The 25,463-nt window shown below is 35.2% G+C and overlaps 1 protein-coding gene across 2 annotated transcripts in view; it reads left to right on the forward strand.

Moving 5' to 3' along the window:
- Positions 1–25,463, forward strand: part of LOC126831118 (SUN domain-containing ossification factor) — an 83,268-nt gene that overhangs the window by 46,916 nt on the left and 10,889 nt on the right. For both annotated transcript variants that reach the window (XM_050561756.2, XM_050561762.2), the window contains exons 5-14: positions 260–443; positions 1,388–1,495; positions 6,968–7,129; positions 8,350–8,432; positions 9,781–9,849; positions 10,476–10,626; positions 20,161–20,228; positions 22,074–23,097; positions 24,457–24,568; positions 25,295–25,399. In XM_050561756.2, coding sequence (XP_050417713.1) covers positions 260–443; positions 1,388–1,495; positions 6,968–7,129; positions 8,350–8,432; positions 9,781–9,849; positions 10,476–10,626; positions 20,161–20,228; positions 22,074–23,097; positions 24,457–24,568; positions 25,295–25,399 — 2,066 coding nt within the window. The remainder of the gene's footprint in view (positions 1–259; positions 444–1,387; positions 1,496–6,967; positions 7,130–8,349; positions 8,433–9,780; positions 9,850–10,475; positions 10,627–20,160; positions 20,229–22,073; positions 23,098–24,456; positions 24,569–25,294; positions 25,400–25,463) is intronic.

A 25,463-nucleotide genomic window follows, 5' to 3' on the forward strand; every position in this document is an offset into this window, starting at 1 on the left:
CTTGCCAAGCTACTGTATGAATCTTCTGACAAGTCCCATTGATATTCCAAGAAGTTGTTTTTCCTTATGCCTTCCAAACAAGTTCAAGGGCGCGGGATGGTGATGACTAGTCATCTTGTTTAGTTTGTTCTCTATACATCTCTTGCAAAATGTGGGGATATATTGCAGCCGCTGGTTCTTTTTAAAGGCAAATTTTGGAAATAATCAATAGTTTTTTTGAGTTATTATGATTAATAAATTAGTTTTTTTTTTATATTAGGCCAATCATCATCCGGCCAGGCAAACACGGCAACAACCAGTCAGAAGAAGCTACGCAATAATTACGCCTCAAACTCCTGCGGTGCAAAAATACTTGCCACAAACCCGGAAGCTGAGAATGTTAAACATGTTTTAACATCAAATAAAGATGAATATATGATTAATCCATGTAGTGCCAAAAAATGGTAATTGTATGCTTGAAATTGTATATAAAATCCATGTAGTGCCAAAAAATGGTAATTGTATGCTTGAAATGGGATATAAAATCTTATTTGTGGAGGGAAGTGTCATGCATAGGACATACTATGTTTAGCATTTCAAAACAGCTTTACTAGTAGTAGTCAAATGAATGGTCAACAAACTTATCCCATCTTCTTGGAGGTACCACAGTGTCTCAGTGAGTGTTTTGCTGGCTCACTAACTAGGAGGTTCTGAGTTCAATCCCTGTGTTTGCCGAGAAAGTATCTCAAGCTGTGGTAGCCTGGTTTCCCCTTGTCAGTGGTGCAGGAAGGAGGGCCTGTCAATGAAAAGTACCCCTCGTATACAATTCGCAGCTGTGTAAGAAGATTCCCTGACATTTGGTAATCGGTTGCCCATCTTCATTAGCCTGGTTTATATAGAAAAGTGGGGTGTTAAATCCTGTTTTGTTTCATTTCATTTATGCTTCTTACAACTCATTTTGCCACATTAAAACAAATTACAGGGAGATAATGTCAAGCAATAATTCATACATGAACATATATATAATATAGATAACTCCTTCCCCTTCCTTATCTCTCCTTTTTTTACATCCTCATTATAGATCGCACACTCACCTGGCTGTATGCTTCTAATTGAGATAGAGTGCTCAAATTTGGTGTAGTTGTTCATTAGATGAATTCCTTGACTGAGTTCGATACTTCGATGATAATCATTTTTTGCTTATGCTAAGCAGTTAAGCAATTTAATTGGTCAAGACTTTGGGACCCAATAATTCATTATGTGAATATCCTTATTCAGTTTGATGAAGAATAAATTTAAATCCCAAAACTGCTTGATTGCTTTTCCCAAAAATCTCTTTTAAATTAAAATGGTACATTAAAACAGTGGATGTATGAGATTAAAAGATATTATTTATATCATATTGTAGGTTTTTAGTAGAGCTGTGTGAACCTGTCCAAGTTAAAATGGTGGAAATGGCAAGCCTCGAACTTTTCTCTTCTCAACCCAAATCTTTTCGAGTTTTTATAAGTGATAGGTAAATATTTATAAGACTTTATCTATTTAGAATGAATAGAATGGGGGCTTACACCTCGTCAACCCATTACTACCATTATGAGATCATCATATGGATATTTTTATTTAATGATTATATTTGCAATGTGATGAGTTTAACATCCACTCAACACTTATTAGGTCATTTGGACATACCTAATCCAGTTGCATAAACATGTGTCTATAGCAGAGGGCTGAAGCTTAAAGAACTCACAGGATTAGACAGACAGCTCTACTTCTTGTCATGTACAAGCCTCGGATCAAAAGGGTCGAAACTGCTTCACTTTACAGATTTTTATGATCTAAAGTGCATCAGTCGTACCACCCAGACACCCTGCCCCACAACATTCCTTGATCGTGAGAACTTATAGCAGCTTAATATGGTAGGTGACGGGAACTAAATATTCTTCTTAGGATACAATCCATTTTAAGCTAGGAGTATAACTGAAACTCAGGTGGTGTTACAGCAAATACAAATTACCATCCTCAAATTCGGCAACCAGTAAATAGATGTATATTTCCATGTAAAGACAGGGGGGTTGGATGGCTGAATAGTTAGAGCGTGCACAGAGTGTCATAAGGTCTGTCATTAAGTCAACTGGCATGGTTTTGATTAACCGGTTGTACGTGACAAGGAGTAGGGTCGTCTGTCCAACCTCGTGGGTTTCTCCAGGTCCTCCGGTTTCCTCCCACTGGTAAAGACCCCTAGACACAAGCGAATTATTGAAATAAAATTGAACCATGGGTTAGTCCCAAAATGACCTTGTTTGTGTCGTGGACGTAAAACTCTCTCTCTCTCTCTCTCTCTCTCTCTGTCATGTAAAGCCACAGTTGAGTTAGCAAGGTCATTCACAAACATTTCTAAAGTTAAATATATGCACTCTTTTATTGTGAAATCTGTTGTTATTATGTAAGAAATGATTGATTTAAACAATTTTTGGACCAAAGTTTTTATTAGCCCACACAAAAAAAAAAATATTCTGGGTCTCGGACAATCCTTTTACAAAAATTGATCCGGGAGGGCGTTTTTTATTTTGCCAAAATCTATCTTGTTTTTCATTTTTATACGCCCATTTTTCATGTGGACGTATATTGTCGTCGCCCCTGTCTGTCCGTCCATCCACTCTACAGGTCACAATTCTTATCCGATTATGACGAAACTTGAAAGATAGGTTTATCTCCAAAAGATCTTGGTTCCTTATGATATTGGCATGTATCCGACCGGAATTGCCTGGATTATGGCCCCTGATTGTACGAAAAATCATGTTTTTAGCTTGTGGACCCTATAAAGGTTACAATTTTTATTCGATTTTGTTGAAACTTGAAATGTAAGTTTATAACCCAAAGATCTCAGTTCCTTTTGATATTCGCGCATATCAGAACGTAACTTCCTGAATTATGGTCCCTGATTGTACGAAAAATCGTGTTTTTAGCTTATGGACCCTAAAGAGGTCATAATTTTTATCCGATTTAAAAAAAACGTTTTAGTATATCACCGTTACACCCTAAGGATGGTTGAGTTCGAATTTCGTGAAAATCGGCACAAAACTGACCGTCCCTCGTTCTCAAATAGCGTAAAAATATGGTATATCATGGTTGTGGACCGTCTAGAATTTACAATATTCTTCTGATTTTCATGAAACTTGAAATGTAAGTTTATAACCCAAAGATCTCGGTTCCTTTCAATATTCTCGCATATCGGATTGTAACTTCCTGAATTATGGCCCCTGATTGTCCCTGATAGCGGTCATAATTTTTATGCGATTTAAAAGAACGTTGGAATATAACACCGCTAGTTTGAATTTCGTAAAAATCGGACCAAAACTGACAGACAAAATGGCCGCCCCTCGTACTCAAATAGCGTAAAAATATGGTATATAAATGTTGTGGGCCTTCTAGATGTCACAATTTTTATCCGATTTCAACGAAACTTGAAATATAGGTTCAGCTTCCTAAGATCTCGGTTCTTTTCGATATTGGCATGTATCGGACCATAACTTCATGGATTATGGCCCCTGATTGTACGGAAAATCACGTTTTTAGATTGTGGACACTCTAGAGGTCACAATTTTGATCCGATTTTGATGAAACTTGAAATGCATGTTTATAACCCAAAGATCTTGGTTCCTTATGATATTTGCGCATATCGAATTGTAACAACCTGAATTACGGCCCCTGATTATATGAAAAATCACCGTTTTTTTAGCTTGTGTTTCTATATGGATTAGTCCTAAACACTTATTTCTATGGATTAAAATCATAAATACATTACCTGAAAATATGAGGATTCATGTTATTTCAATGTATTTATAATATTGCATATAAAAAATGTAAGCTATGCCTAGTTATGTCATTTCTTTACAAAATACATTCACTGTCAAAATGGATCATGCATAACCATTTTATGTAACCAATTGGTTACACAAAGATCAGCTTACGTAACCGACAAAAATGGTTACACAGAGCATAAACCCACTACCGATTTTCTGGTTATGCAAAAATTTGAAATTTCATGGCCTGTGTATGTATATGGTATATCAAGGTTGTGGACCCTCTAAAAGTTACAATTTTGATCCAATTTTGATGAAACTTGAAATATATCTTTATAACCCAAAGATCTTGGTTCCTGTCGATATTTGCGCATATCAGATCGTAACTTTCAGAATTATGGCCCTTGATTGTACGAAAAATTGCTTTTTGTGTAGCTTGTTCTCTATCCATCTCTTGCAAAATGTGGGTGTATCCTGCCTGGCAGCCGCTGGATATTTTGGCAACCATTAGTACTAGTAGTATAGTGTTCCTTTCCTGTTGTCAAGAAACCTTCAATAGAGTTATTTTCTTTGATCGCGGGAAATATGGATGAGCGGAAATTATTGACTTTCTTTTTAAAAATAAAGATGTGTCAAGCGGGGGATTATCTGAGAACCAAAATATTTTTTTTATGGCCTTGGATAAAAGTAGGGTCTTCTTACGTGCTATTTTTATACGCCCACATTTTCATGTGGACGTATATTGTCGTCGCCCCTGTCCATCCGGATGTCCACAACTGTTTGGGGACGCTCTACAGGTCACAATTTTTATCTGCGTTCGAATTTCATGAAGATCAGACCAAAACTGCCAGACAAAATGGCTGCCCCACTACGCAAATAGTGTAAACATCTGGTATATCAAGGTTGTGGTATATCAAGAGGTCACAATTTTGATCCGATTTTAATGAAACTTGAAATGCATGTTTATAACCCAAAGATCTTGGTTCCTGTCGATATTTGCACATATCTGATCATACCTTACTGAATTATGGCCCTTGATGTTACGAAAAATCGCTTTTTGTTTAGCTTGTTCACTATCCTCTTTTTGAAAAATGTGGGTGTATCCTGCCTGGCAGCTGCTGGTTAACTTTTATTCTGGCATATTGGGTCTTTTAGTCATTGAAATTAGAAAGCTGAAATTAAAGCAAGCAAGTAAGACTAGTAAGAGGAAAACTTACAGGTTTGATTCCAAGCCTGGAAAGAATTGTTTCCCACAGATTTGTCTTATTTGTGAGGGTTTTTTTTATACATGTCTCAAAGTTAAAAATGTCAGATTTCATGTTACTTGTGCCTGACGTCATCATTTCCAGTTCATTTCACTAAAAAAAATCTGAAGTGACTGTTAGCATATGTATAATCTGAGACTAGAGTAGTTACTAGATAGTCTTCCCAAAGATATTTAGTTTTTCCAGATTAAAACTCTGGTTTCTTGAAGAAAAGATCATTAGATTATCAAAAAAAATCCTCTCATTGTTTTAGCTACACAGCATTTTTGATTGTGAATTATAAAATTATAAGCGATTGAAATTTATTGACTCATTTTTGTAATCTTTGTATATTTTTTTATGCTGTCAAATGTAGATAAAATATCTCTTCTCTTAGATATTAATGGATATTGAAGGTGATTAATTCAAGATATTTGGTTTCAGTGAGCTAAATATACGTCATTTAATTTAACTTTTTTTCCGTCGTCCAGAATTGCTTGTGGATGCTCAAGAGGCTAAAGTTAATAACCAATTGACTTTAAATTTATACACAGTTAAGATCATGAGATGAAGAACCCTATTGATTTTCAACAATTTCCGATAATTACTGCAGGAGTTATGGCCCTTAATCAATTTAAAATATCTTGTTGATGCTCTAAAGGCTAAAGTTAATATCTGACAATTACTGCCAGAGTCATTGCCCTTGGTCACTTTAGAAGCTAAAATTAATATGCAATTGACTTTAAATTTATACAGAGTGTTTAAGGTCATGCAATGAAGAAGCCTATTGATTTTCAACAATTTACACAGTGTTTAAGCAAGATCATCAGTCAAAGAAGCCTATTGATTTTCAGTGATAATTACTGCCATAGTTATGTCCCTTGATCACTTTGAAAAATCTTGTTTATACTTTAGATGCTAAAGTTAATATCCGATTGACTTATATTTAATACAGTGTTTAAGGTCATGAGACGAAGAAGCCTATCAACGATTTCCGGTGATTATAGCAATTGATATTAAATGTTAGAATAGGGCAGAACTTGAAGCCAAATGGGTTGTTACTCATAATCAGATTTTCGTGTGTTGTAAATGTTTTCATTTCTGACAAAAGAAAAAAAATATGTGACAACCCTTGTTGACTCCCCGGATGTCTTAGCTGCTGTGGGTATAAGTTTCGTTGCCTGGCAACCCATATTTAAATTTCGATAACGGTGGAGTATTGCTCTGAAGTAAATATTTACTTTTTACAACTGAATTGTTGTGTTTTAAAACTTGTTGTGGACGTATTCAAAGAATTGACCGAAAATCTCATTTGAAATTATAACGAACAAAGATTTTAAAATACTTTGAGTAGATATTTTTTTTAACGTTTTTGGTGTTGAAATATTGCTTATAACCTCTGCTTCTGATCTAAGGGAAGACTTATTAATATCTCTATTAGAATTTCCAAGAAAACTCATAATTTTTTGCCGTTTCCATGGATACCAGACAACCCACGGTCTATAGCCTAGAAGTCTCCCTTACGTTTCTTGAACTTACAAATTTACATTTAGCATTGTTCATGCCAAATTTGATGAAAACCCATGCAGGCATAACTGTGAAAGTTTGACTATTATTGTCATCAGCACCTTTTATTATCATGCTTTTGAGAACATAGTAAATAGAATTGGTATTTTTTTGGTGATTGATATGTAGTTTATTACCCCAAATAATAAAAAAATGTCATATCCTATGAACAAAACTCACAGTGCTAGCTTTAAAATTTGCATTTTAGAGTAATAATTTATGTTTGTTCTAATGTTATTCAAAAATAGATTAGAACACTTGCAGAAAAGATACTATTTTATATTTCTTTGACCTCAGTCTAATAATTCTTTGTAATTTTACATTTATTCCTCCTATTTGTAATATTTTCTTTATATTTGTTTGATATTGTTTCAGATATCCGGCAAAAGAATGGCAGTCATTAGGTGTATATGAAGCTAAAGATGAACGTGTTATACAGACATTTCATACAACTAACGATCAGTTTGTTAAATATATTAAAGTTGAAATGATTGAACATTACGGAAACGAACATTTCTGTCCTATCACCTTATTCAGGTTTGTACAAAATATTATATTTCAAGTACAAACATTATTCTTATAAAATGTACTTAGAGATGATCACTTCCCTAAAATTGTATTTGAAGCTGAGAATGTAAACATTACATCCTACAAAAGTTATAGTTTATGTAGCTACTTAACACATCTGTACAGTTTATATACTTGTAACACATCTGTACAGTTTATATACTGGTCATAGACTTGTAACACATCTGTACAGTTTAATTGAGTTTATATACTGGTCATAGACTTGTAACACATCTGTACAGTTTATATACTGGTCATAGACTTGTAACACATCTGTACAGTTTATAAACTGGTCATAGACTTGTAACACATCTGTACAGTTTATATACTGGTCATAGACTTGTAACACATCTGTACAGTTTATAAACTGGTCATAGACTTGTAACACATCTGTACAGTTTATATACTGGTCATAGACTTAAAATACTTGTAACACATCTGTACAGTTTATATACTGGTCATAGACTTGTAACATACGTTAAATAAAGCTATTGGAAACGTGACAATGGAAACTTGACAATTTCGAGAAGACTGATGTCGGAGAAAGGATTCTATTTCAGTGACATATTCACAGATTTATGTTAATATTTTGAATGAGGTTGATGTTTTTAAATAAAGAAACATCGACAAATATTTCGATTGGAATAGTGTAAATAGGATTGGAATGGTGTAAATAGATAATTGTTTTAGACGATAGCATGTGCTATTTTGTCACTTGCTCGGCGTTGTAGAGCGACAGTTACTGCCAAAATAATCTGAAACAGGTATGGGTCAGCAGTAGTCGGCACGTTTTCATTCTATCGTATTACGACAACACATAATTTTTGTAGGAATATTACTGACATAAATTGAATACCGCATGGGAAATATGAAAAATGATGAGGTGCACCTATTTTTTAGGTGCGTGAATTTGAAACAGGTACGGGTCGATCGGCAGTAGTCGGCATGCATTCATTCTATCAGATTACAACAACACATAATTTACTGACATAAATTTGAATACGGCACATTTTTTATTACGTATGAATTTGAATATTTTGTTGACACATGATTTTTAATTGTGTCCTGAATCCGTCTGCATAAATAACGATAAAAGTTATGCCCCTTTCTTTTCTGTAAAAATGTCTGATAGGAAAAATTTTGAAATAGCAACACTGTTCTAGACTGAGATTTTATTTTATTTATTGTAGATTATATGGTTTACCTATAGCAGATGATGATGAGAATGATAATGATGAACAGAATTTACAAACAGAAACAGATATAGAATCAGGTTCGTTAAACAATAAAAAACAAAACAAACAAAAATTTAATTTCTGTGTTTTACATAATGTCTCTGAACTTGAATAGAGCAATTTAGGAATTTCTAGTGAACTACAATCTTGTAATAAGTGAATCTCTAATAGGAATATTAGTGTGGTTCTCCTGCACTTACTAATAAAACATACTTTAGCCTCAGTTTGAAGATTGATTTAATGTTGAGCCAGACCCGTCAACCCCTCAGAGCTTAAAGGCAGTAGGGTAGTGTAAAAAAATACAGTAGAAACCATGATTTGGCAGTAAATTTCCAAAAACACATAAATTTGCACTTCCAATGGTAATTAATTAAGAAATGATACACTGAACTGCAGGGTGCAGGCCCATTGGCCCAACAATACAAAAATTGCATTAAATGGGTTATAGATAAAATATACACAAGCAATGGTAACCATATCTAAAATTATTTATGTAATTAAACCAAAATTGAATATGTAGCCTACAGAAAGAAATAATTAGTATGGTAACGTAAAAAAAATTAAAATTACCAGTCCAATAGTACTGGCAGTACCACTTTTGATTTTAGAAATATCCTTGTGTAGTGTGTTCCCCATTCCGAGAGTTTTTGTCAATATTGTTTCATGTAACATAATTCGTGTGCTTATTAGATTCTATAGTATTTCTACATTTGGAATAGAAAGGGGGAGGGCGTAAAAAATTATTGGTATCGATTTAATCATGCCCCCCATGGCGATTATCTTCTCCATGCACTGGATTTTTTTCTCCCGTGATTCCTAAATCTGCTTTTACATTTAATCGAGAGAGTGTTCCATGTAAGTCAGAATCTACGAGACGCATTCCCATCTTGAAATTAAAGTTCCAGGTTGTGTTGCATTCGAAGTATTGTATTAGATGCTGTACGTACACGCGCAAACGAAAATGTCAGCCATTGCTCCCAAAAATTGGTTGCTATTTGTTTAGTTTATCGCTACGCATTTTAAGAGTATTTGGAACACTTGCTAATAATTGTATCCGCTTTATTAACTCTTAAATAGATTGAAAAGAATTTGAGAACAAATCTCTTAGCTAAATTACACCTTACAATATCCCAAATCGATGTTGATAACTGAAAGTCGCGGTCTTTATTTTTTACATGCAAAGAGTTGCTTGCCTTAGTTCCATAGTTTTGACGAGAAAATTAAAAAACTCTTTGTTTGAAAATGCGGTAGTGTTGATAGGTCTGTGTTGGGCTCTATTTATTTTTTTGAGAATGATTGATGTTGGGAGCTATTTATGAGCGATCTGTTAATTGGTCCTACTAGGTAATTACAGGTATTTTTAAGTTTAAAATCTGTTTATTTTAGGTAAATTAGTAGAAAATGATGAAGAGGAAAATAAAGATGGGGCAAGAAATTTATTTATGAGTGCTAAAGGTAAGTTGTTTCATCATTGAGATTTCCTCTAGCATCTTTTGCCTAGCAGGTAGGTTGCTATTCTCCTTAATTGTGCAAAATTGCAGCCTTGATGATAAGTTTTGGACTATATGTGATCCTAGGTATTATTTCACTGAGCAGAAATCTTTAATAGTGAACAGTCTGAAAACGCTTCACAATTATTGAGTCAATCAGAATGGTTTTAATTACCTATTGCACCAACGCAAGATTTAGACATTTACAACTTCTTATCTTAAACCACATTTGATTGGTATGTTTCCTGGGAGATGCTTATTCAAATTTGTTAAAATGCTCAACCACATGTGGTGGGGTGAGAATACCTTAAAGACTTGTAAGACAGATTTACAAAAAATTTTGTAAGTATATTGCTCTGGTTTGAAGTTGATCTGTACGATGGGCGTGGGCAAGAACACTGGACAAATTTAGACATTTTCACACACATTTTTGACAACTAAATCACTTAAAGGAGTTGAACCAAATTTGGTAAATGTTGCTTGGGTGGTACTCAAGCACAGGAAAATGTAAAGAGAAATTATTATTATTATATTTAAAGCCTAGCTCACACCTGAAATGGCCACTCAAAACTACTAATGATTATTTTCTAGACACAGTAGTTAATCTAGTAAAGAAAGTTTTAAACGTTGACGATGGTACGAAAAAAGATTTGGATCAAGATAATAATATAACTGGTCTTCATGTTGATTCGAATAAAAATCTATCCGCTGATGGTACTATTTTACCATGTGTTCCTGTCATGTAAGTTATTTTACTGTAACAATTAACATAGAGATCTTTAACCGACAGTGTTAGTATAAAAGGACAGCAGGGTGCTACACAGTTAGGGACTCTTGCTTTATAAAAACATGAATATAAGGCTGAAATTTGTCAGCTACTAAGTGTTAGTTTTGGTAGCAATGTTAGTTTAGGTTTATCACAAAAGATTTGTGGTAATGGACATGTATCCTGAAATAAGAGTGATATTCCCCCGGGTTTAATTAAGTCATCCAATGTAACCTGAAAACTTAACTATGATAGGAGTATAGACTAAAAGTGAAGTAAAATAAGTAAAATATGTTTTTAAAGAAGCATTGGAAAGTTGGAGATCTTTGCGAACAGTAAAAAATAATTTTCAATTTGTTGTGATTTGACCATATGGGTTATACTCATACATACGAGGTACCAGTCAAAACCACTGAGTACGAAATTGCCCATAACAGATGATTGTGGCCCTGGGATGACCCAAACTGACTTCCTAAATATGGCCACCCCGCGGCTTGAATGGTTATATTCATGCATGCGAGGTACCAGTTGAAACTAATTTTAAATGAAAGTGTACACTCCACAGATCATAACCCCCCTTACACACTTTCTCTTTAAATTATTGTCTGTCTATGGGTCAGATTAATTGGTTTCCCATTAATAGTGTTAAATACATTGATCTTCACAAGACCATTTTTATACGCCCACGTGGAAATGTGGTCGTATATTGCTGTCGCCCCCGTCCGTCCACAATTTCTTGTGAACACTCTACAGACTACATTTATCATCTGATGTTGTTTGCAGTAGTGAGATTAATTTCAATAACTTCCGTTAATTTCTTCTGTAGTTATGGCCCTTGTTTCACTTTGTTGCACATTGTGAACGCTCTAACGACAAAAGTTATCAATCGATCTGTATGAAATTTATATGCATCATTTAAGTTAGTAAAACAAAGAAGCCTATTGAATTTCAGCAATTTCTGTTAATTACATCGAGAGTTATGACATTGTTTCACTTTGTTGAATCTTGTGAACGCTCTAATGACAAAAGTTAACATCCGATCTTGGTGAAATTTATATGCAATAATTAAGTTAGTGAAACAAAGAAGCCTATTGAATTTCAGCAATTTCTGTTTATTACATCTAGAGTTATGGCCCTTGTTACACTTTATTGAACCTTGTGAATGCTTTAGTGCCAAAATTTATCACCTGATCTTTTACTTTATTGAACCTTGTGAACACTGTTAACGCCAAAAGTTATCACCCAATCTTTGTGGAATTTATTTGCATGATTTAAATTAGTGAAAAGAAGAAGCCTATTTAATTTCAGCAATTTACAATAATTACTTTTCGAGTTATGACCCTTGTTTCACTTTGTTAAACCTTGTTAATGCTCGATTGATGAAAGTTATCATCCGATATGTATGAAATTTATATGCATCATTTAAATTTGTGAAACAGAGGTCTATTGAATTTCAGCAATTTCCGTATATAATTTCTAGAGTTATGGCGATTGTGAACCTTGTGAACATTTGAATGACAAAAGTGATGTGATCTGTATGAAATTTATATGCATTATTTAAATTAGTAAAACGAAAAAGACTGTCAAATTTCTGTAGATTTTTATACGCCCACATTTTCATGTGGACGTATATTGTCGTCGCCCCTGTCCGTCCGTCCGTCCGTCCGTCCACAGTTGTTTATGAACAGTCTACAGGTCACAATTTTTATCCGATTTTAATGAAACTTGAAATATAGGTTTATCACCCTAAGATCTCGGTTCCTTTCGAAATTGGCATCTATCGGACCGTAACTTCATGGATTATGGCCCCTGATTGTACGAAAAATCACGTTTTTGGCTTGTGGTTCCTCCAGAGGTCACAATTATTAACCGAATTATCCGATTTAAAAAAACAGTCGAACATAACACCGTTAATTTGGTTGAGTTGGAATTTCGCTCGAAATTCGAACCAAAACTGCTGGGAAAAATGGCCGTGCCAGACGCGCCTTATACTCCTGTACACAAATTTGTTTGTGGACATACAGGTCACAATTTTTATCCGATTTTGTTGAAACTTGAAATGTAAGTTTATAACCCAAAGATCTCGGGTCCTTTCGATATTCGCGCATATCGGACCGTAACTTCCTGAATTATGGCCCCTGATTGTACGTAAAAACGCGTTTTTTGGCTTGTTGACCCTATAGAGGTCATAATTTTTATCCGATTTAAAAAAAAACTATTATTATATCAACGTTAAACCCTAAGGACGGTTGAGTTCGAATTTCGTGAAAATCGGCCGAAAACTGACAGACAAAATGGACGCCGTTCGTTCTCAAATAGTGTAAAAATATGGTACATCAAGGTTGTGGACCCTATAGAGGTCACAATTTTAATCCGATTTTATTGAAACTTGAAATGTAAGTTTATAACACAAAGATCTCGGTTCCTTTCGATATTCGCGCATATCTGACCGTAACTTCATGAATTATGGCCCCTGATTGTACGCAAAAATGCGTTTTTGGGCTTGTGGACCCAATAGAGGTCATAATTTTTATCTGATTTCAAAAACCGTGTTAATATATCATCGTTACACCCTAAGCATGGCTGAGTTTGAATTTCGTGAAAATCGGCCCAAAACTGACAGACAAATTGGCCGCCCTTCCTTCTCAAATAGCGTAAAAATATGGTATATCAAGGTTGTGGACCCTATAGAGGTCACAATTTTTATCCGATTTTGTTGAAAGTTGAAATGTAAGTTTATAACACAAAGATCTCAGTTCCTTTCGATATTTGCGCATATCGGACCGTAACTTCATGAATTATGGCCCCTTATTGTATGACAAATCGCGTTTTTAGCTTGTGGACCCTATAGAGGTCATAATTTTTATCCGATTTAAAAAAACGTTTTATAATATCACCGTTGAACCCTAGGGACAGTTGAGTTCGAATTTCGTGAAAATCGGCGCAAAACTGACAGACAAAATGGCCGCCGTTCGTTCTCAAATAGCGTAAAAATATGGTATATCAAGGTTGTGGACCCTATAGAGGTCACAATTTTTAACCGATTTTGTTGAAACTTGAAATGTAAGTTTATAACCCAAAGATCTCGGTTCCTTTTGATATTCGCGCATATCTAACGGTAACTTCCTGAATTATGGCCCCTGATTGTACGAAAAATCGTGTTTTTAGCTTGTGGACCCTATAGAGGTCATAATTATTATCCGATTTAAAAAAATCATATTATTGTATCACCGTAACACCCTAAGGACGACTGAGTTCGAATTTCGTGAAAATCGGCCAAAAACTGTCAGATAAAAAGGCCGCCCTTCGTTCTCAAATTACGTGAAAATATCGTATATCAAGGTTGTGGATCCTATAGAGGTTACAATTTTTATCCGATTTTGTTGAAACTTGAAATGTAAGTTTATAACTCAAAGATCTTGGTTCCTTTCGATATTTGTGCTTATCGACTTGTAATTTCCTGAATTATGGCTCTTGGTTGTAGGAAAAATCACTTTCGTTTTAGCTTGTTTTCTATCCATCTCTCGAAAATGTGGGCGTATCCTGCCTGGCAGCCGCTGGTTTCCAGAGTTGAGACCCTTGTAACCCTCAAACGAAAAAATTTATAATCTGATCTGTATGGAACTGTCTTGTAAAGGCCCCGAATTACCTACAAAGGAATAAATATGCGACAACCCTTGTCGACCGCTCAGACGATTTAGCTGCTGTGAGTGTATGTTTCGTTGCCTGGCAACCTATCTTTAATATACTGATTGCATCATGTTCAAGTTTTGCAATGAAACTTGGAGGACAGCGCCGCACACTGCAAACCTTTTTAAAGCTAATAAGCCTGTTGCAGTTTCATAAGAGACGGGATAGACATAAAACAGCGTTCCAGTATTATGACCAGATTGAATCAGACTTTTGCCGCCAAAAAGTACAATCATCGAAACAAATGAATCATAGACATAACTGCATCTGTAGTGTTATTATTGTCTTCGTACCAAACCATCTTGTGAACCTACCCATTGAAATCAACAGAACTGGCTATAGGGCAGTCATCAAGTACCTGCAACTTTAGGGGATGATGCCCCTTCCTTTTCCACAATAAAGAAGTGGGCTGCAAAATTTAAGCACAGCAGAGACAGCCTTGACGATGACCTGTATCCTGGAAGGCCATCAACAGCAGCCATTCAAGAAAACATTAACCGGGTGCATGACATGGTGGTGACTGATTGAAGATTGACAACTCCACATATTGCCAGTGTTGTGGGCATCGCTCATGAGGGGTGCAAAAGCTCTTGACTGTGGATCAGAAATGTGTCAGATTCCTGACATCCTGTGACAATCTGCGCCAGTTTGAAGCAGATCCTGATAATTTTTGGCCAGATTTGTAACCATGGATGAGAACTGTTTCCAAAATGGAACTAGCCGGTCTTCATTTTCCTATTAATGGTGATGACTTTTTAGGGTGGCTGAAGAAAATTTCTTCCTGACCGGCATCCAGACCTTGCAACATCATTGGCAAAAGTGTGTACACCTCAAAGAGGACTATGTAGAAAAATAAATGGAAACCATCGACTTTGTACAGGTCTTTCACAGATAGGCTTAGAACTTTTCAGCCAGCCCTCGTACATAGCACCCACATTCACCTTTTCTCAAACCTAGGGGGCCAATATTTAAGGTGTCAGTTTCCAGGGCCAAATTCATCTTAACATAAGGTACAATTTCATGGATACACGATTATTGAGTTTAATACTAAGCAATGTTTCTACGAGGATACTCTCGTCTTTATGAAGCAAATGATACAGATATATGAATAGTAGACAAATATACTCTTCAAAAAAAAGTAGGGGATATTGAAATGCAAATACCTATGCAGGTTGTGATATGATAAATAGTCATGGACACTTGACATGCTTTGAGAATATGTTCACAGATGAAGAACTTATCGCCCCAACAGAACCACTGAGCTGCACATGCGACACGCATTTGGGAGGGGTTCATTGTTAAATTTGACACGTCAAGAAAGGGTTGATGAAAACTGCTGCATTCTGGTTTATCTATCCATGTTAGCATTCCTATCGGTTCTTGCATATCTTTGCATTTTATTTATTATGTGTGTTATGTTTAATTTGATCAGAAGACAACACTGCAAGAATTGGCTGTGGCACTGCAAGAGGAGAGGGTCAGATTTCCCCAAATCATGATTGAACGGTTGATTAGGAGCATACCCCGACAAATTGCTGAATGTCTGAGGAATGGTGGAGCAATTACTCATTATCAGGACAAAAATCAAAAACTTTTGAAGGTGTATCTCTTTACGAGTGAAATGGGGCCGTCAGATAAACTGCCCATATGAACTGTTTATGTTCATGTGTAGGCACTTGGCCTGTTATTAACATACACTGGTTACCTCTAATAAAAACAGCAGTGCATTTCCGCAGTTTTGTATTGTATATGAATATCCCCTACTCTTTTTTTGAAGAGTATATATAAAGAATATGCAGCAAAAATAACAATTAAAACTTAACACCTTTGATTAGGGGGTCATTTAGAACTAAACCAATACAGCGGAACCAACAGGAAGGGGGGGAAATCCTATTGATTATGTAGATCAATGTATTAACGCTGCAGTCACTCTTAGTTTTAACCTTCGTATGTGTCACATCGTTTGTCTTCATAATTAGTGATGATCCGATAATCTGTTTCAACATCAATAAGTGGCCTATCAGAAGAAATGGGTATTGACCGATACTGGAGTCGCTGCTATCTGTTCAAAAGGGCTCGGTAAATGACCCTAAAATATCATTGGAGTTGTGAACAATTAAATCATTAATTTGCTTGACACTTGGTACGATTTGGTACATTAATTTCCCTCATATCACTGTATGGCGTATGCCCTTCTTCATAAGCCCAGTCGGAACAGAGCAGTAGGACGTTAAACCCCTTAAAAAAACATTGCATCCCTGTTTGATTCCCGAGGTAAAATAGTACCTGGCATTTCCTGACTAACAATGACATGTATCTACATCGATTATCATGATATTAGAGACAATGTGTAATAGTTTTATATCCACAACTATTGGTAATTGTATCGGCCAATATATTTCGCTGTCAAGTATCTGATATCAGTAAAACCAATAGTAGCCATATTGGCCCATCACTATTCATAATACATCATGTGAGATGTTTTTATTGACTGTAAATAAAATATACTTAAGGACTTTGAGCAGTCTAAAATGCACATTTTAAAGCTAGCACTGTAAGTTTTGTTCATAAGACATGAAATTTTTTGTTATTTGGGGTGATAAACTACATTTTAATCACCAATTTTATACTATGTTCCAAACTTGGCCCAAAAGCATGATAATAAAGGTTGCTGATGACAACAAAAGTCAAATTTTCTCAGTTATGCCTGCATGAATTTTCATCAGATTTGGCATGAACAATGCTAACTGCAATTCCAAAAAAGCTACGGAACAACTTTTGGCTATATGCTGTGGGTGGTCTGGTATCCATGGAAACACCAAAAAACGATGCGTTTTCTTGGAAATTCTATTAGTATATATGCTAAAAAGAGATATCGATAATCTGCCCTGCGGATCAAAAGTAGAGGTTATCAGCTACATTTTGACACCAAAAATGTCATAAAATATCAACTCAAAGTATTTTAAAATCTTTGTTGATTAGTTACCTTCATAAAAGATTTTTGTGATTTCCGGTAAATTCTTTGAATACATCCTCAACAAGTTTTAAAATACAACAATTTGGATGCAAGCAGTAAATATTTACGTCAGTGCACTACTCCTGCGCTCTCAAAATAATTTTTATATGGAAATGTGGTCGTTTATTGCCGTCGCCCATTCCGTCCGTCATCTATAACTTCTTGTGAACACTCTACAGACTACATTTATAATCTGATTGTTTTAAAATTGATATATTATGTTGTCTACTTTATTGAGATGATAAAGCAAATTTAATTTGAATATTTTTCGTTAATTTCTTCTGGAGTTATGGCCCTTGTTTCACTTTGTTGCACCTTGTGAACACCCTAACCACAAAAGTTATCATCCGATCTGTATGAAATTTATATGTATCATTTAGATTAGTGAATTTCAGCAATTTCCATTTATAACTTCTCAAATTGTAGCCCTTGTTTCAACCTTGTGAATGCTCTTAACTCCAAAAGTTATCATCTTATCTGTGTGAAATTTACATGCATCACTAAAAGTAGCTAAGTCTCTAACTCATTATCATCAAAAATCTTCGACATTGAAAACACGAATTATTTGTCAATTCAAATCAACATTGGTCTTGTGATCTTACAGGGAAAAGATGGGCTTCTGATGTCCAATATTAAAGACAAAATAAACATTTTACGAATCGTGTACCATAATGCACGTCAGTGCCATTTGGATCAAGGGGCTCAAAGAACGAGGCAAGACATATTCCACAAGTGATGTCAAACGGTGACGTAATATTCTTATCAGGAAACATGCGCAATAGATACCATCGGTGTAGACTGGAATAACCGTACGCTAAAGGTTGTCATTCAATTGAGACTTCTGTCGTATTTCGCCGAACATAACTGATTAGGAACAGAAACGATTGAATGTAAATCAGATTATATACATTCGTATTACATTATTGTATGCGTTGCGACCCATTTGTGTCAATTTCTAGGTCCCAAATATTAGCGATTTAGCTCCTTTAAATTAGTGAATGAAGAAGCCTGTTGAATTTCAGCAATTTCCATTAATTATGTCTAGAGTTATGGCCCTTGTTTCACTTTGTTAAACCTTGTTAATGCTCGATTGATGAAAGTTATCATCCGATATGTGTGAAATTTATATGTATCATTTAAATTACTGAAACGAAGAAGCCTTTGTTGAACCTTGTGAATGCTTTAACGATATAAATTATCTCAGATCAGTATGAATTTCAGCAATTTCCGTTTATAACTTCTCAAGTTGTAGCCCTTGTTTCACTTTATTTAACATTGGAAACGCTCTAACACCAAAAGTTATCATCCGATCTGTATGAACTCTATATGCATCATTTAAATTAGTGAAGCAAAGAAACCTATTGAATTTCTGCAATTTTCGTTAATTGCTTCTAGAATTAATGCTCTTGTTTCAGTATGTACACCCTTGTGAACCCTCAAATGATGGAAATTGTAATCTGATCTGTATGAAATTGTCTTGTAAATGCCCCCATTACCTGCAAAAGAATAAATATGCAACAACAACCGACTGCTCGGACGATTTAGCTGCTGTGGGCGTAGGTTTCGTTGCCTGGCAACCTATCTTATACATTGAAAAATGGTAGTCTCCGACCATCAAAAAATGAAATTCAGCCGTATTCCAGTGGTGGTAAATGGTAGACCTGGATAATCGCGTCTTGGAGCAAATTCCTTCTAACGTCATATATATAGATAGACGTCAATGATCCAGAGTGAAACTGCTGCTGGAGGCGGCCATGATTGTTTACTGCGGATGACGTGAACAGTGTGTACAACATAATTTATTCAAGAACTGATCTGGGTCAAGGAAACTTACTTGTTTGCTATAAATAGTTTTTTTCTTTCCGCTTGTGTCTCCATTATTACACAACAAATAGTCGGACTGAATTATGTGTCCTCTGGCTTATTTTACAAAGTGTTGAAAGTGTAAATGAGATTGGTGTTGAAAAGTTAGTGCGTATCTTAGACTAGTCAACGCCCTCAAGAAGATGACTAGCCTAATTAACAGATAGTGTTGTAAGATTTAATGTGAGTAGGTAACAAAACAGCTTATACTACTTATAGAGGTTTTCAAGTAAATTAGTAGATGCTTTACTTTAATAGAAAGTGCAGGAGGACAGCACCACACATAAACAAACACCCATAAGACAAACCCAAGGACAAGAAACACAATAAACCTGTAGATATTTATTGACAATAGTAAATAGAGAGAGAGAGAAATGGGGTTTAACGTCCACTCGACACAAACTAGGTCATTTCGGGACTTACATATGGTTTTTAATTTTATTTCAATAATTCGCTTGCACGTAGGGGTCTTTAGCAGTGGGAGGAAACCGGGGAACCGGAGAAAACCCACGAGGTTGGACAGGCGACCCTACTCCTTGTCACGTACAACCAGGGATTCGAAACCACGCCAGTCGACTCAATGACAGACTTTATGATACAGCGCGTGCACGCTAACCATTCAGCCATCCAACCCCCCGACAATAGTAAATAACAAAAGTATATATCAAATCAAGTAAATGGATCCAGGGGTCAATGTCTTTAATTACATTTATTTTCTTATTGATAGTGATGATGTCTTATTAAAAAAGATATTCCTCAGGCAATGTGGATAAAATGATATTGCTTTGTTTTCAGGAATATATTTAAATTACCAAGAAAATAATTGTCATAGTTCAAAATTGAAGTAAATTCGGTTTTAATTGGTATTAAAATGGTTTAAAATTAGTGGTAGTTTTATTTCTATGTGATGTATGTAATTTATTGTAGTAATTTTATTGTAGTTTGTCGGGGAGTGAAGATGAATTACCAACTGTTTTAGTTCCTACACCTACTATAAAAGAAACAACAGGTATTAAAAGGCCATTTAAAGAAAACAACAAGACATATTCTGTCTTCTCTTTATAGACATTTCATATTTGTTGATTAGACCAGATAGGCTTATCTATTATATACTCTTCACAAAATGTAGGGGATATTGAAATGCAAATATCTATGCAGGTTGCGATATGATAAATAGTCATGGACATTTGACATGCTTTGAGAGTATGTTCACAGATGAAAAACTTATCGCTCCAACAGAACCACTGAGCTGCACATGCGACACACAATAGCGCCATACACGTGGGAGGGTTCATTGTCAAATCTGACACTTCAAGGAAGGGTTGATGAAAACAGCAGCGTGCTGGTTTATTTATCCATTTCTGCAGTTTGGAATTGTTTCTGAATATCCCCTACTTTTTTTGAAGAGTATATAATAGGTTGTTATTATATAAAATGTATTCTGAAGACATTACTTTTGTTTTATTGTTTAAATCTTATACTTTGATGATAAGCAGTTTGAATTGTCATGGTTGTCATTGATATATTTTTGGGTAGAGGTCGGTGATATCAGCTTCACTGTTGTCTTGTTTATTGTAGAATTTGCCGACATGCTCTGTGGCTTAATTGACGTGAGCTAGACATTAAACATACATTATGCAAGAGCTAAATCTACCTATTGCAGATCTTTCAGCCTGAAATGTTATATAAACTATTAATTAGACATTTATTACCAAAACAAGACCATAATTAACTCTTGATGGCATCGAATACTCGAGATTTTAACTAGATTAGAGCGGTTCTCCATTTAAAAATTTAATTTAAAAATGGGAAAGCAAGTCTCGAATATACCAGTGCCCTGGTTACCACAATGCACACATCTTGTCAATACTACAACAGTGATATCTTGGCTCAGAATGAATTGATTTGAATGAAATTTTCAATATTTTCATTCTACATTATTTATGTTTGAGCTATTATAGCAAGAATGGTCAGCTCTTATCTAAATGTTACATAATGTAGCTTTAAGTAATATATTTATAGCATGGTTCACATGAGTTAACAGGTTTCATCAAAGAGGCCGTAGGATATAAATGACTTGTATCGTTGACACCTACTCAACATGCTCGATGTTATTGCTCAGAAAACCCACTTCACTTCTCTCTATGATTTCTACTAAAACTGCCGTAAACAAGCAGTGTGCAATAACATTGAAAATGTCTAGTTATTGCACGGTTGAGTTCCAACCACTCTACCAGAAGAAAAACAATCTGCTTATTAAACAAAAAGAACAAAGGAAGATTTTCCATCCATGTTACAATACTGTTTAAATATATTATGCAATGTTTTGCTTGAGACTATTAAACAACTTAAAATACAGACATTACCCTGCATGTGCATTTCAATGAAATCGTCAAGCGAGTCCAATATTCTATCTATTATTATGTAATGTACGGTTGCATGTTGCCCATACCATTATTTGAAATAATGGTATGCCAACATCAAAGGATGTTGTCATATCTGTGTAAGCTAATATAATTTCCACTCATAACAAAATGTACAGGGTTCAGACCTTTTGCCAGTCAGATATTTAAAGAACAAACCAAATGTATAAATTTCTGTTTCTTTAGTCCTAGTAATGGATATAGTGATTGGTGAAGATATTTTCCCATTCATTGGTTCTTGCTTTGTCCTGTGATATTCCTGTATTTACACTAATGATCGCTAATTGAGTGATTACAAACTTTCAATTTAATGCCGTTCAGTAATTAAGATTATACTGAAAAATGATTTGAATCATTCCATTTTCTGAATTTTAATTTCTTGGTCAGTATTTTTTTATCAGTTATGTGTAATTTAGTGTTATTATGTTTAGTTGCCACAGGTTCGGAGACTGTTGACGTGCCAATTGTAACCAAGTTGGATGATGACGAACAGATACCAAGTAGTCATATAGATAATGTCATGTTAGACATACATCAATGCTTTAATGTTACACCAACTACTTCATCGCATAAACTGCTTTGTTCTTATATCAACACAATGCTAATGCTGAGATCATCTGCTACACCAGTCTGTTTGAAAGATGATAATATCGTAAGTTCTCTATCAGATGAACAGACAACACAGGTTGACATGGTTACCACAGATAAACCTTTTGAACGAATTGTCACTAGTTTGAAAGAGGGGTCAATCGAATCGAATTTGGATAGGTTTGTCGAAACACCAGAATCACAATCAGAACTTTTCGAATCCATGCAAACTGTTGCAGCGGAAGATGGTTCTACACAAACTATGTCATCAATTGAATCAAGTCGGCCATCAGATAAAACACCTTCCTCTATTCTAACTGAGGATATTGCTACACATTCTGAAAGTCCTGTGGTGAATGATCATACAAGTCTTGATCTATCTGTATCTCAGACATCTGACCAAGGGGAAACAACTCCAATTACTCTAGAACCAAGTAGCACAGATATCGGAGCACAGAAAGTTGAAGAAACTGAGACAAAGACAAAAGTTTTGGATATCACTAAAACTACCTTGGAAGGTTTGGACATTGTGGAACAAACAAAAATGGAGTCTAAAGCAACCAGTGATATTTTAGAGCCCACAACTAGTCAGCTCTTTCCAGATGCAATATCACCAACAATAGAAGTATCTAAAACAGAGACTGTTATGTCCAGTCACAAGGTTGTTGAGCCAGCAACCCCGATTGTTAAACCAGTGGTAGGAGTAGGTGAAAAAGTGCTGGAAGTAACAGACAAAGAATTGAAAAAACCCAAAGATCTAGACTTGGTGAAAGTACCGCTAGGCTCAATAGCGAAAAGAGAAACAGCCATTATGAGATTAACCAATCGAATTAAAGCTTTAGAGTTGAATGTGTCACTGAGTAGCAGGTAAGTTGTATGTTGAAATGAAAATCATGTGGCACGTGGTTTGGTTATGTTCATATGTTCATATATCTAGGTAAATATAAATTCTCCGACGCGCAAGCGAATTATTGAAATTAATTTGAACCATATGTTAGTCCGGAAATGACCTAGTTAGTGTCGAGTGGATGTTTGAACTCTCTCTCTCTCTCCACAATTGTTTGTGGACACTATACAGGTCACAATTTTTATCCTATTTTGACAAAGCTTGAAATATAGGTCTATCTCCCAAAGATGTTGGTTCCTTTCGATATTGGCATTTATCGGATCATAACTTCATGGATTATGGCCCCTAATTGTACGAAAATCACGTTTTTAGCTTGTGGACACTCTACATGTAGAGGTCAGAATTTTCATAAGATTTTGATGAAACTTGAAATGCATGTTTATAACCCAAAAATCTTGATTACTTTCGATCTTTGCGCATATCGGATTGTAACTTCATGAATTATGGCCCTTGATTTACAAAAAAATCACGATTTTAGCTTGTGGTCCCTGTAGAGGGTGGTCCCTGTAGAGGTAACAATTTTTAGCATGTGATCCCTCTAGAGGTCACAATTATTATCCAATTTAAGAAAAAGGTTCGAATATATCACAGTTACACCATAATGTTGGTTGAGTTCGAATTTCATGAAAATAGGACCAAAACTGCCAGATAAAATGGCCTCCCCTTGTACGCAAATAGTGTAAACATCTGGTATATCAAGGCTGTGGACCCCCTAGAGGTCACAATTTTGGTCCGATTTTGATGAAACTTGAAATGCATGTTTATAACCAAAATATCTTGGTTCCTTTCGATATTCGCGCATATCAGATTGTTACTTCCTGAAATATGGCCCCTGATTGTACGAAAAATTGCGTTTTTAGCTTGTGGTCCCTCTAGAGGTCACAATTATTATACATGTACGATTCAAAATAAAGTTCAAATATATCACCGTATTGACGCTTGAGTTCGAATTTCGTGAAAATTGGACCAAAGCTGCCGGATAAAATGGCCGCCCCTCTTACACAAATAGTGTAAAAATATGGTATATCAAGGTTGTGGACCCTCTAGAGGTAACAATTTTTATCTGATTTTGATGAAACTTGAAATATATGTTTATAATCCAAAGATCTTGGTTCTTTTTGATATTCGCACATATCGGATTGTAACTTCCTGAATTATGGCCCTTGATTTAGCTTGTGGTCCCTGTAGAGGTCACAATTTTTATTCGATTTAAAAAAAAAAACGTGTGAATATATCACTGTTACACACTAAGATGTAGTCTCAAAATGATTGAAATATTGTGTTGGCAAGACATTAAATGTCTTTTATTATAATTTTAGGTTTCTAGAAGAATTAAGTCAGAGATTCAAGAAACAGAATGAAGAAATCATGAAATTGATGAATAAAACAATCGCCAGGTTGAATAATTCTACCAGAGAGTCGGAAATACATGTAAGATATTTAATGTTGATGATGTTTTCTCTAACTGTGATATACAACATTTTAACTCAAAAGTATAGTGACAATCCCTTGTGATTTTATTATTACTATATACTACACACCAGTATATGTAAATTCTAACTCTAGACGACGGTATACATCACCACATTACTACTTTATGTTACAATATAAAATCTGACTGTACCCTACAATGAAAATTCTAACTGTATTCTACAATATATGAAATCTTACTGTAGGCTGCAATATATATGAAATGAAATGAAATGGGGTTTAACATTCTACTGTTCTGCTCCGAACTGGGCTAATGAAGACAGGCATATGCCATACAATGTGCTAGGAGGGAAATTTTGCCCAGACAGCGGCACTACGACCTACTCTTAAATCGAATTCCAACTGTCAAGGGATCTTTTACGTGTACATGGGACCTCGTTTTTTTCGTCCAATCCGAAAGACTAGACAGCTGTCCTTGTCAGGCTCTCCGTCCTGCATCACTGACAAGGAAGAACCACACCAGTAAATCTGGATGAACTTTCTCGGCCAATGCAGGGATCGATCACCCGACCTCCAGGCTAGCGAGCCAGCATCTTACAGTAAATTCTTACTGTAAGCTACATCTTACTATACTTCATTATGTAAATTTATATTGTAGGCTACAATATATAAATTCTAAATGTATATTATGCAGTGATTTTGATTCTTTTTTTCCCCACTGTACAGGATATCCAACAACAAAGACAGTTGGATATTTTAGAATCTAGGATCGATAATTTAACGTCAATTGTTGATAACCTGGCGAAAAACATGGAGGCCTTGACTAATAAGGTAATGATATATATTTATATTAAAGTATTCTGTATGTGTGTCTATTGTTAGCCTATATGTTCAC

Source organism: Patella vulgata, chromosome 1 (genome assembly GCF_932274485.2).
Source record: "Patella vulgata chromosome 1, xgPatVulg1.2, whole genome shotgun sequence".
Taxonomy (NCBI): Eukaryota; Metazoa; Mollusca; class Gastropoda; family Patellidae; genus Patella; species Patella vulgata.